At 46.0% G+C, this 12,136-nt stretch overlaps 1 protein-coding gene across 2 annotated transcripts in view; it reads left to right on the plus strand.

Moving 5' to 3' along the window:
• Positions 1–63: 63 nt before the first annotated feature.
• SNAP47 (synaptosome associated protein 47) overlaps positions 64–12,136 on the plus strand; it is a 32,287-nt gene continuing 20,214 nt past the window's right edge. The window contains exons 1-4 of one of the 2 annotated variants that reach the window (XM_044425090.1): positions 64–124; positions 6,642–7,188; positions 10,079–10,566; positions 10,693–12,123. In XM_044425090.1, coding sequence (XP_044281025.1) covers positions 6,692–7,188; positions 10,079–10,566; positions 10,693–10,748 — 1,041 coding nt within the window. In that variant the 5' untranslated portion in view covers positions 64–124; positions 6,642–6,691 and the 3' untranslated portion in view covers positions 10,749–12,123. Of the gene's footprint in view, positions 125–6,641; positions 7,189–10,078; positions 10,567–10,692; positions 12,124–12,136 lie in introns of those variants that run through there. The other variant, XM_044425089.1, reaches the window with a different exon arrangement.

The following is a 12,136-nucleotide window of genomic DNA, read 5'->3' on the forward strand; positions in this document are numbered from 1 at the left end:
GAGCGGGCGCCGGCTCTGCGCAAGCGCGGTCGAGCCGGCGCGAGGGTCGGACGCTTCCACCGGCGCCCGGAGAGTCGCCTGCGAAGCGGCGTCCTCGTCGTCCGCCCCCCTCCGCGAGCGGCAGGTGAGTGGCGCCGGGGAGGGTGAGGGGGGCTTGGCAGGCCCCCCTGTGGGCGTCCGTGGAGGCGCTGCCTTGGGGACCCCGCTTCCCGCGGTGGGGGCGGGGCAAGCCGAACCCCTCCCCCTCTGGGCGCTGAATCTGCCCGGCAACTAGCAGCCCCAGGCCCGTCCGGCCCATTGCAGCTGAGGCGGCCGGCGAGCTTTGCACAGGGGCTGCTCTGCAGGGCTGCCCTGGGCGGGCAAAGGGGCCTTGGGCCGGGGAGGCCGCTCTCTGCCGCGCTGAGAGTCACGTCTCCAGGTGGCACGTGGGCCTTGCCCCCACCTTTCTCTGAAGATCAGCGGCACTGGCCCTCCAAATGCGGTGGGACTGCAATTCCCATGAGCCTTGGTCTGCACAGTCAGTTGTGGGGGTGATGGGGGTTGTCATCTGGAGGGGACACTTGTTCCCCACCCTTTCTGTAGGGCCATGTTCTTGAGTGGCGCTGTGTGTCTGTTAATAGCAAAGGAAGGGATGGTCCTGAGGCTCCATAAGGCCCGGCCCAGTTGCTCTTCATCCTATGCATGAAGCATTTCTCTTCACCTTGCAGACCTGTTTAACTTTTGCACAGGCATAGAAAGGACAGAAGAGAGCGATGCAGAATTGTAAGTGGTGTGGCGGACCAGCCATGAAATACAAGAGATAGAGAGTTAGCAGTCTTTCTGTGCAAAGTGAGTCCAGAGAACATTCGCAGCTGTCACACTGATATAGCAAAAGCTAGGAAAGTAATACGCCTATTATTATTACGGTTCTGAATGAGCCTTGTGGCTGCACCCATTGAAAATTATGTAGACTTATCAGAGGCTTAATCTCTTGTATTTTTTGTATGCATTATGTTTCTTCTGCAGGAAAATAGCGCGCAATTCTTGCACTGTTGATTCTGAATCTGTTTACTTCAGTAAAACATTATTATTCTGTGCTCCTTTAATCTGAACTGTGTTTTCTACCACCAGCATACCCTGAAGATGTGGGGAATCTGAGTATTAGGGGCCAATCATCAGTACTTCAAAAATTAAAACAGTTGTGAAATTACACCACTGTTATGGAAAAACAAGGTTCTTAACAATCCATTTAGATAGACATGCCATGAAAAAGAATCCTGAGTCATTTCAGAGGTGGACAAACACATTGTGACATGATTTTTCATCAGGGAAGTTTTATGACTCCTGTGATGATGTAGATCTTTATTCACAGAAGCTCTTGGTGCAGTAAACATGTGAAGCTTCAGAGTGCCCCTAGAAACCCTTTTTGCTTTTCCTTGCTCACAGCATTTCCTCTGCCATTCTGTTCAAGAGTGTGGTCAGACCAGGATTTCATAATTAGCAAATCCAGCCCTGGGTCTGTTGACTGAGAAGGGTTTCGGCCTTGTTATGCACTGGGAAATGTGTTGAGCCACCAAGGATGGGTTCCACTTGAACCATAATGCTGAAAAAGTGCCAGAGCAGCTTTTTAAGCTGTTTGCTGGGGGAAAGCTGACAGGCATTCACGTTTGAAAGACTCATCCTTTGTTGCTGAGGGTAAAAATGTTTTGATTGCCCAAATGGGCATGGGAGAGGACACTGGGATCTGATAATCCAGTCAGAACTCAAAGCAGAAAAGACATGGGTGTTTGGATGCGTAAATGCTAATGCTAGAAGCCTCGGCCAAGATAGAGGGGTTGGGGTGCTGGGTTCTAAAGGGGAATGTGAACAGGACTGACATAATGAAAACCTGGTGGGATGCAGGGAACCAGCCAATACTGGCGTCTTTGTATACCAAGTCTGCAGGAATGAAAGGTGGGGAAGGGCATGCTGAGGCTGGGCTCACCCTGAAGGCAGGTAGTGTATCATCTCAAACCAGCTAGAAACCTGGAAAGACTCCTCTGGGAGATCTTACTAGCCCGCAAGAATAATTCAGCACATGCCACCCGAATAAAATACTGGGGTTTGTTTTGTCATGGTGAATGGAATCGGGGAGACATCAAGAAAGGGGTTAGAAGTTGGGGATGACTTTTAGATGGGCTGGATAAAGGCATATTATGTTGTGGCTATTCACAAGTTAAATATACCCTGGGTAGTTGTGAGTGAGTGCATTCAAACCTGCACTCACTGAACTAAACAACCCAGGGACACTGTGTCCCTAGGTTCTTTGTGAAGCCTGAACCTAATATTATGAGTTAGTGTTGCAACCCCGGCTTCTCTTATTTATTTTTATTATAATTATTTTATGGTGCTTGCTAGATTGACTTAAAGTATATTACAAACTAGTTTTTTTTAATAGTAAAAAGCCCTGGGACCCCTGGTTTGTTCTTGTGTTGGAAGTAGTTGTTGTTCCTCCTTAGCAACTCGCAATTCCATGTTCATTCACAGCAATTTTATTATTATTTGCTACATAGATTTATATGCCACTTTCTGGTGAGCATAAACGGTACAAAATTAAAATATAACTATAGCAATGTGGAAACAAATTGATAAACCAAATGAATTCTCTTCCACCTGTTCTAGTGATGGCCACCAACTTGGATAGATTGACAATTATGATTAGGGTTAAAATATAACAACCAATAGTGGAAGCTTTCTGGGCAGTTGACAACTGGATTCAATGAATTACACTACAGGTACAATACAGCAGCATACAGTTCAATACAAAGATTGATTGCAAAAACCATTTGAGCAATTCAGTCCATTCATTCATGCAAACTTAAACACAGTTGGAAAAACTCATGGAAGAGGAAGCGATTCCTGACTGCTAGTCTAAGACCTTTTTATTTAAAACTTATTTTAATTGTTAATTTATTGGTATTTATAGGATTTTAAATCTTTTAAGCCGAGATGCACCAGGTTTTAATATTTTTGTTGTGTAATTGTTGTATTTGTATATTTTGTTTTTGTTGTGAGCCGCCCTGAGGCTTTGTTGCGATGGGGGCAGCATAAAAATGTTTTCAATAAATAAATAAATATTACTCCAGTATCAGAGGAAAGTTAACTCTCAGTGAACTTCCTGTGGGCATCTCAGGACAATGGGTCACCCCTGGGAACAGAAAGCTGGACTAGGGGACTAGCAGGACTCTTCTCATGTGCATAAATGTCAGATGCATGAACACTGAAACGTCGTTGATGGAGATTGCTTGCCACTTCTTTCTCAGTCGTGAAATACCCAACAGTGCTCTGGGGAACGTGTGGGCACAGTGGCAGAAGGGCAGACATTGGGGTTCTTCCTTCCTGTATATTTTCCCCAATTAAGCCATCTCTTTAGGGTGGCCCCGGTCTTGTCCTCTGATTGTCAGGTTAGATCATTCAGAGCTGCTCATCCGACACGAGTGACCAGAAACTTAGAACGTCATCACGTGTCATGATATATGACATGTCATACAGTAGAGCACATGACGGGTCAAACGGGAACCGTGGATCACAGGTGTGCGGTGAATCATGCGATCCGAGTGTACATAACATCTCCAACATTCCTCAGACGCTTGGCGTCCGTCAGTGAAGAGCGCAGGGGCAAGTACCTCCTCCATTTCAGCAATGTCGTGCTGTCTCTTTTCCATGTGGCTTTTCTTTTCATGGATTTCTGGGAGAATTTGTGCTGTTATCTTACACCATATCTTCTCTTTTGGACCTAGGGTTTTCAGCAAGATTGGTGGGACGATTTCGGCTTGATCTGCCATCATGTTACCTTGTCTGTTTGTGGAGTCCATACTTTCAGAGAACTTCTGTAGGGTTCTCATCTCTGAAATCAGGAGGGGACTTACAAACATTTCAGAGAAAGCAACCCTCAGGAGGGTGTTTGAAGGTACTGACCCTACAAATGGACAAGCTGAATATTGGGAATTGCATACATATTGCGAAAGACTTTGGTATGAGTGGGAAGGGCAAGGGGCAGAATGCAACTGTACAGGAACTTCTTGTGAATGCTGGGGGGGGGGGCAAAATGGCTTTTTGTGTATTTTCATGTGTATTGTGAGCTTGTCGCACACGAACATGCGCTTCACTTGGGAATTTTATTCCTGTACTCTACTCGCCTATAAGCTGAATGTGTACACTGACCCATTAGAAAAACGCTGCATTAGAGTCCATTGTGGAAAATAGGATATTTTGTGCATAGCAGCTTTGCAGTGTCACAGAACAAGTCACTGAATCCCTGTGAAAGCTACTCAACTGTACATGATGTGATATCCTTTATTACTGGTCTATATTCAGAAAGACAATTTGGCTGAAATAATTTCTAGGCCGAGGATGTAACAAGAACAGTTGGCATGGTACTATTTTAAATCCAATTGTGTGTGGATCCGCAGTTTGATCTTTTGGGTTTTATTATTCATATTTTATTATTTGTTATATTTCTACCCCACCCATCAGCCCAGAGGCTACCTGGGCAGTTTTGTCCTAATGTGGTGATAAACTGAGGGGTCACATTTTAACCACAGAGGAGCTTGTGGCTTCTAATAGTAGTCCAGGTGCAAGGAAGCAAGAAAATCATTTATCTCATGTTAGTAATTCAAGTTGTCCATAATAGTTTGCTGCAGAGATTAATTTAATTTTGAACTGTAGAAATGCCATTTTAGGTCTTCGTTGGGTACATCGTGTAAATGATAGCAGCATGCACCTATTCATAATGTTTCATCACAGGCCTTTTAATAGACCAGCATTCACAGCGTGATTTGTTTTAATGTATTTTGTATTCGATGTTGTAAGCCGCCCTGAGGCCTTGGCAAGGGGCGGCATAGAAATGTTTTAATAAATAAATAAATAATAAATTATTCAGTGTCTGGTAACGAGGTTGTTCAAGCAAGGACTCCAACCCCGCAATTGTTTATTAGCATAAGCAATTGTTGTTGGGTTGCAGATTTAATACTGCAGCTCCAGTGAAATACGGCTTGCTGTGAATCTTTTCTATACATACTGGAAAATATACGTTTTCTCCTTTCATCGTGTTACTAGGACATGTGATCAGCCGCTGGCATTGCTTGCCAGGCGGTTTGGGGCAGGCAGAGGAAAATAATTCCCTTCCAGAACACACACATCACAGAATTTGCTGCCATACGATGTGGTGATCACCCTTAACTGAGGGGGCTTTCGGTGGAGGTGAGACAGCTTTGCCACAGTAGTGGAAGGTATCCTTGTGTGGTACGCCTCTCGCTCATGCTGGTAGCCAAGGCAGCGCTCGTGGCAAAGGCCTCTCCGAAGAGCAAACGAGAGGAGAGGGCTGCTTCCTTCATGCCATGCTTGCAAGCGTTCAGGAAGCATTTGGCCGGTTACCATCGGTGACAGAATGCTGGACTCGAATGGCTCTGCTTTGATCCATTTCACTGACGCCGAGCCCTTTCCAACCACCCCTGATGTGTTGCCTCTGGCAGCTTTCCCCAAGTGAAAGATGTGTTGGCTTTCAAGACCTGTTAGCTGCAGCCAGTGTGGCAGCAGGCTGGGATGCTGGGAATTGTAGTTCACAAGGTTTGGAGACCCCAGGTCGGGGAAGCCTGGCGTATAACATAAAGCAGCTATCAATCTTCCTTGTGTCGGGACCCATTTTCACTGCTGTCGCAACATGGGGGCTACTTTCCATGTATCTCTAATGTTGTTACCCTGTTTATTATGTCTGTCTAAATCAGTGCTTTCTCTTTTTCTTCCATGCTTTCTCTGCCAGTCCTTGTCTGCTCATGACCCCTCTGCCCTTTCTTCTGATTTCTTTTGCTTTCCCCAAAATATAAACTATACGCCCCTTACATTGTGGGTCTTTTTGTGGATTGCCACCCACTCATTCAATGCCGATGAACAAATTTGCTGGACTGTAACTCTTTGAATTCCTGATCCTTGTCCCTCTGGCCAGGACATTTGGGAGCTGCAGCCCAAATAATTGGAGGGTACCAGGTTGTCTCCCCAGGCTGACTTTTTCCAGCTTTTCTGGAAAAAGAAAGCCGGGCACTCATGGTGTCCTGTTCCCTTCACTCGAGGCGTTAAATCTTTGCTTCCTGTTTACTTGGGTGGGTACACTTCGTGATAGAGCACTTTATGTAAAGTCCTGGGATCATGTGTTGGCATGTGCAATTAAAACAAAAAACTGAAACCCAACATACTGGGTTGCAAAGCTGCGAGGTGTCGTTACCGTGATTTCTTGGAGGGCTGCTTCTAGGCGGAACTGGTACTGGGCTACATGAACTAATGCTTGAACTCAGTATAAGAGGGTACATCTATTCATAACCACAGTCTTATTTGCCAAAATGCCATTCTGTTCCAGGACCATGAGAGAGAGAAATGCTACTTCCTGGAACTTTGTATCCCAGGGGACAAAGTCCCAGGTTTGGCTTTGGGATCAATGGGTCGAAATTTCCTTCCAGTCATGGGTTTTAACTTTCCACCCAAAATCCCACACATGAACTATGGGGGATAGAGACTCACTGCGCAGCATTTCTTGAAAGCAAGTGAGGATTGTAAAGCCGGGACTGGATTTTCAGAAGGTCCTAGCCTGTTGTTACTGGGTTGGCTCATTTTGTTTGCTTCTTGTTTAGACGGGGATTGTTCCATTGGCATTGAGGAAGTTGAATCAAGCAAGAAGGTGATGAATGAGGACATCCGTATCCATTCGTGGCCCAGTTCATATTACCTCAGCTCCGAGAAACAATGGGTTTCTGGCAAACTCTCACTGACTCCCACTTCAGTCAGATTTACAGCTGACAAATCAGGAAGGCTCCTGGCCAGCTTCCATCTTTCTAGCATCAGTGAAATCAAGAAGGAATCCTCCAACTTCATCTTCAGTTCCCTCACTATTTTGGAAAACAGCACCAAGCACTGGTTCAGTTCTCTTCAGCCCAACCGGAATGTGGTTTTCAACATCCTTGAGCATTTCTGGAGGGAGCAGCTGCTGTCCTCGGAGGGGGCGGGGGCTCAGGCCATCTGTCCCCAGACATCCAAGGGGAAGGAGCTCAGCGGCTTGCTGCTGGGATCTCAGAAACGCCTTGAAGACACGGCGAAGGTGCTCGAGCACCAGGGAGAACAGTTCGATAACATCATGAAGGGGCTGAACAAGATCGAATCGGAGATGGATGTGGCAGACAGGTATGCAGACTCCATTCCGACTGGAGTAGGACATGGAAATCTCCCAGGAGGTGACTGGGGAGACTCCATTGCCACCTAGTTAACTTGCGGCGTTTGTGGTCGGGCGACGTGGGGTGGACGCAACGTGCCAACAATGGGCTTAGGCAGGAACAGCGTGGACAGGCTGATGAGAGGCTCAATTGAAACTTGTGGTTCACTGGCCAGTCATTGTCCCAAATGGGAAGTAAGACTCGATGGATGCTTTGTCTGCTCCAGCGGGACTTTAAAAAAAGGTGAATTCTTAGTTTGCAGAAAAGATCTTGAAAATACATTTAGTTTAACATGTACTTAAACCTGGCGAAGCCTGAGAAAGCATTAAAAACCAAGTTAAGAGCCTTGGGCCGGGATCCAAAGAGCTACTTCAGGCTTACTCTTCTAGAGCATGTGAGACTTTCCACCATTTTCCCCCTTCATTTTTTTTATTCGAACAGCTGATGGCTATATCATATTACTATGTCTGCTTGGAAATGTTAAAAGCAGTTTGTCCTGTGGAATTGCAGGGCTGCTGTTGGAGAAACATGAATCCTAGAGCCTGTTGGGTCCATGAAACTAGGCACATGGCATTTTGGTTTCCAGCTGTAACTAAAGAGGGGGACCACTTAATCTTAGCAGTGGAGGAGAATAGCTCTTTCCTAAGTTGGAAGCTGAGTCCAGGGCTGTCAAAATCCCAAAGTTTCCCTGTGGGTTTTACTAGCTCCCAAAGGGCAGGCTGGGGACTCACCTGTGCGACTCCCAGGACAGGTGGCATGTTACTTCAGCGTGGTTGACGGCAAACTGTCGTTGTTTCAGCAGCAATTCCATCAGGGTGTCTCAGTGGATTTTTTGTTGCCAAGGAGAATACACGGAAATGGTTCTTGGGTCAGGTTGTGTGATACTAAGAGGCGTTTTGCTACAGAGACAGAATTCCATTGTTCCAGTTCCTTGGCAGAAGTTTGAGAACTGCTTTGTTACAGCGTAGAACATCCTGTGAAACAGCTGCTGAATGGATTGACTACTTCCCCCCGGATTATTTTTCAAAGTTCTTATCCCAGTGAGCTTTTTAAGTGCAGTTTTGAAATAGGAAACAACTGGAACTCTCCGTCGAGTATGATCTGTTTTACATGGAGGATCCTTTGATTTGTTGTGTTCTTGGACAGTCCTCATGCTTCAGCATACGAATGAATGCTGTTGTTATTTGTGGCTAATTGTGGCCTGCAAATTCAAGATTATTCAGTCTCCTCCGTTTTGGCTCGCTTCCTTCTTTAGAATAGCTGTCTGACTCAGAATCATTAGCAAGAATGCAATGCAGCCTGGTCTTTAAGCAGTTCTTATCCTTGCTTCATCTTTTGTAAAATGAGAATAACAGAGAAGTGTGTGGATTGTCCTTAATTAAGGAGGCTGCCCAAGTGGGCTGAGTACCTGTGATGTGAGGGAACATTCATGAAATGCAGACTGCTCCTGGTTTGCTATTGCTGGGGAAGAGAGATTGCCGCAGAAGTGAGGGGTCATAGCTGCAGACTCAGACAGGAGAAGGCCCAGCAGGGGTTGAGGGAAGGGCCAAGTGGACGGCAGAGTGACTGCGCAAGGACCAGAGAGGAGGATGGGGGTGAATAGAAAAGCATATGGCCGTGGGGGACAGACATTTTTCTGAGGAAGGGCACCGGCCAAGAATGATCAGGGGAAAACTTCTCAGAGGATCTTGGAGAGCTGTGCTGATGCGAAGAAGGAAACAGATCAGCAGGGAAGCATTAGAAATTGGGGTGCTCTCCTCGATTTCTTGTGCGAGTCCCGGCGAGAGAGACGTGCCAAGGTGGACAAGGGCAAGTGAGGCTGGCAGCTGAGTTTCACATACTGCCAGCTCACATCGCAATTTTTCAATTCAGTCCAATATGCCTAGCAATTATGGAGAAGACTGGAGGTTCTATTGGTATTGACTGTTCCAGTGATCTAGGAATAAGCAGTTTACCAAAGATTTAATTTGAGAGTAAGCCCTGAATTTCATTTTTTACAAGTTTAGTCTCAGGAATTAGCTTCTGGGGGTCTTGGGACAATTTTTGGATGTATAAATTTACCAATATAAGTGAGGCAGTGAGAAGGCCTTACTGATGACTGAGTAAGTTTCAGATTTTATGAATCATGTAAACATCACACATTTATTTATTAGATTTGTAGCCCACTTTTTCTCCATCAAACGCAGAGCAGCTTACATAATTCTCCTTCAGCTCTCAATCTTGTCCTCCCAACAACAACCCTGTGAAGTAGGTTGGACTGAGAGTCCATGACTGGCCCAAAGTCACCCAGTTGGCTTCATGGCTGAGCGGGGAGTAGAAGTCAGATCACCCAAGTCCCAGTCCCGTGCTCTTAACTACTGTTTCTGAAACCACGGTTTGGTTAGCACTTTATATGCAAATTAAACTTGTCTGCTTCCAGCTAGTTTTAAGACCTGCTTCTGGCTTTATATTTTAGAAAAATAGATGGATTTCTTTTGGGCAACCTGTTTGACCCTTGCAAACTTGTTTTGGGCTTTTCTCTGAATTCCAGCTCTACAAACTGACAAATTATGCGAAGTGCAAAGATTTCCTTCAAGTGTAAATAGTTTTGTAGGAATTTTTTCTGCTGAAGCATGCATGGGAGGGCACTTGAAATGACTTGCAGAAAGGTCCATCAATGGCTCTAGGTCTGTGGCAGGTATCCTTTCTCTGACAACCAGGTACTGGGGATAAGTAACCTTGAACATCCAGCTCCTGGTGATGGGGCAAGCTGAAATGTTTAACTCTAGATAAATTCCTAAATTAATCTCTGGTTAGTCTGTCTGTCTTTATAATCATGTGACATTCCTGTTTTGAATCTGTGGCATTCCCCTTCCTTCCAGGTTATTGTCAGAACTTGAATCTCCGGCTTGGTGGCCTTTTGCTGGCAAACTGTTGAAGGCGCCCTTAGAGGGGGCAAAGCCAAAGGAAGCCCCCACAGTCGCTGGCTCTGGAAACAAGGAAGGATTGATAATACAGATCCCGGCCCTTATCACTGAAGGGACGGATTCTAATGTCAAGCCAGGCAAACTTGCCCTCTTGGCTTCTGGTCTGGAGATCAGCAACTCCAGTTCTCAGGTTCTTCATTGGTTTGACAAGAAGGATGTAGATGTTGTCAAAGTTCACACTCCATATGAAATCAGCGTCCGCCAGAGGTTCATTGGGAAACCCGACATCAGCTACCAGCTGCTCTCTGCGAAGATGCCAGAAGCCATCCCCATCCTAGAGATGCAGTTCAGCAAGAAAATGCAATTCATGGAGGCTGCTTTGGGGTTCGTTAGGGCAAGGAAGACCCATCCGGAAGGCATTGGCACTTCTATTTGGCAAGCAGGTAAAGGGCAAAAGGAAAATTATCTGCACATTAATCAACAGAACTAAACATCTTCAAATAATTCGAATATGTTGGTGAGGAATACTTCTTAATAGTGATCATGATAGTTATCATACGGTCCTTTAGGATACCCGGAGCACTTCACATGCATGATTGCAGAAATCCTTTTGATCGACATTTAAGGTAGGGTCTGTGTTATGAACCTCGTAGTGAGTGTGTTTTTGTGGCCACAATTTGAAGCAGAGGTTTCCTGATTTGTCGGCACCTTGGACACACCCTGAGAAATCAGTGTTGTTCTTTTGAAACCCTCCGCTGCTGTGCTCATCCGAGCTTTCTGCTTCCCACTGACCAATCTCTGCATGCTCGTTTTTTTCTCGTACAGAGCAATCCAGGATATTGAGGAAAAAGCCTGGAATGTGGCATATGAGTTGCCCCATTTTGGTCAAAGGTTTCCCCTTATCCCTTAAGAAGAATCCTTTTGTCGTAGTCCCCTGTCTCCTCTGGCAACTGGGTTGTATATGCAGGAGAATCACCGTTGGAGCGACCCTAAATTTTTATCGGAGCAGTCTCAGTGGATGAGTGTTCGACCGTCAAATTCTGCCTGAATTTGGGGTTTCCAAGTCCCTCCCTACAAATATTTAGGGGACGGCTTGGAAACCCCCTCTGGATATTTAAAATACAAGACCTCAGACTTGGGGACTGAGCGCCTATCCATGGGTGCATGGAAAACCAAGTCCTCATTTCCAGCCTGCCTTTCCCATATCACAACTTGGATGCTCTCATCCAGGCTTGTGGCCGTCCTGCACACTACTTTCGCCATCCGTTGCCTTCTTGCAGGAGTTGGTGGCCCACCGGCGATCAGCAGCGTCTGTGCTTAACACACCTCTTTTCTGCATGGGCACAATCCGTTCCCTCTGGTCAACTCGCTCCATGCCCTTTTCTGTCCTTTCATTTCGGTCCTCCCAGTGTTTCCTGGAAAAAATAATGTGTGGGAATTCTCAGTCTTGGTGATAGGAGCACACATTATGCGTATAAGGTCTCTGGTTTGGAGAGACAAAGCACAGCATTTGGGTTATATCACTCCAGCCTCTAGATGTTCTGGTGTCTGGGGATAGATATGTCTTTCGAAAACAGGTGTTTTTGTACACAGTGTTTAAAGAGAAATTTCCAGCACATTTGAAGATGCAGCGCAGTCCCAGGCTGGCTTCCTCACAAGCTGCGCTGTGTTGTGCCCCATGCTAAAATTAGATTTCAGCAAGGATTAAAATGTTCTCTCGCTGACCAGTTGCAGAGGTCCGGTGCTTGGAAAAGCTTGTTAATTTTTAAGGAAATTATTCCGAGGCACCTGGTGGCGAACGGGTGGTGCAGACAACTCAGAGGAAAAACAACCTGCTGCTTTTTCAGCAATGAGCTGCATCCTGGCAAATTTCTGCCCCAGTGACAACCACCACTCACATAAAGAGGTGGCTTTGTGTCGCTGTTTTTATCTCTCTCCCTCTTTGCCTTGCTGTGTTTTAACATTTAAGTCAGTGCGTTAGAAACTTTGATGTCCTGCCAGTGCCCCCCCCCC

Source organism: Varanus komodoensis, unplaced genomic scaffold (assembly GCF_004798865.1).
Source record: "Varanus komodoensis strain SLA01 unplaced genomic scaffold, ASM479886v1 scaffold15, whole genome shotgun sequence".
Taxonomy (NCBI): Eukaryota; Metazoa; Chordata; class Lepidosauria; order Squamata; family Varanidae; genus Varanus; species Varanus komodoensis.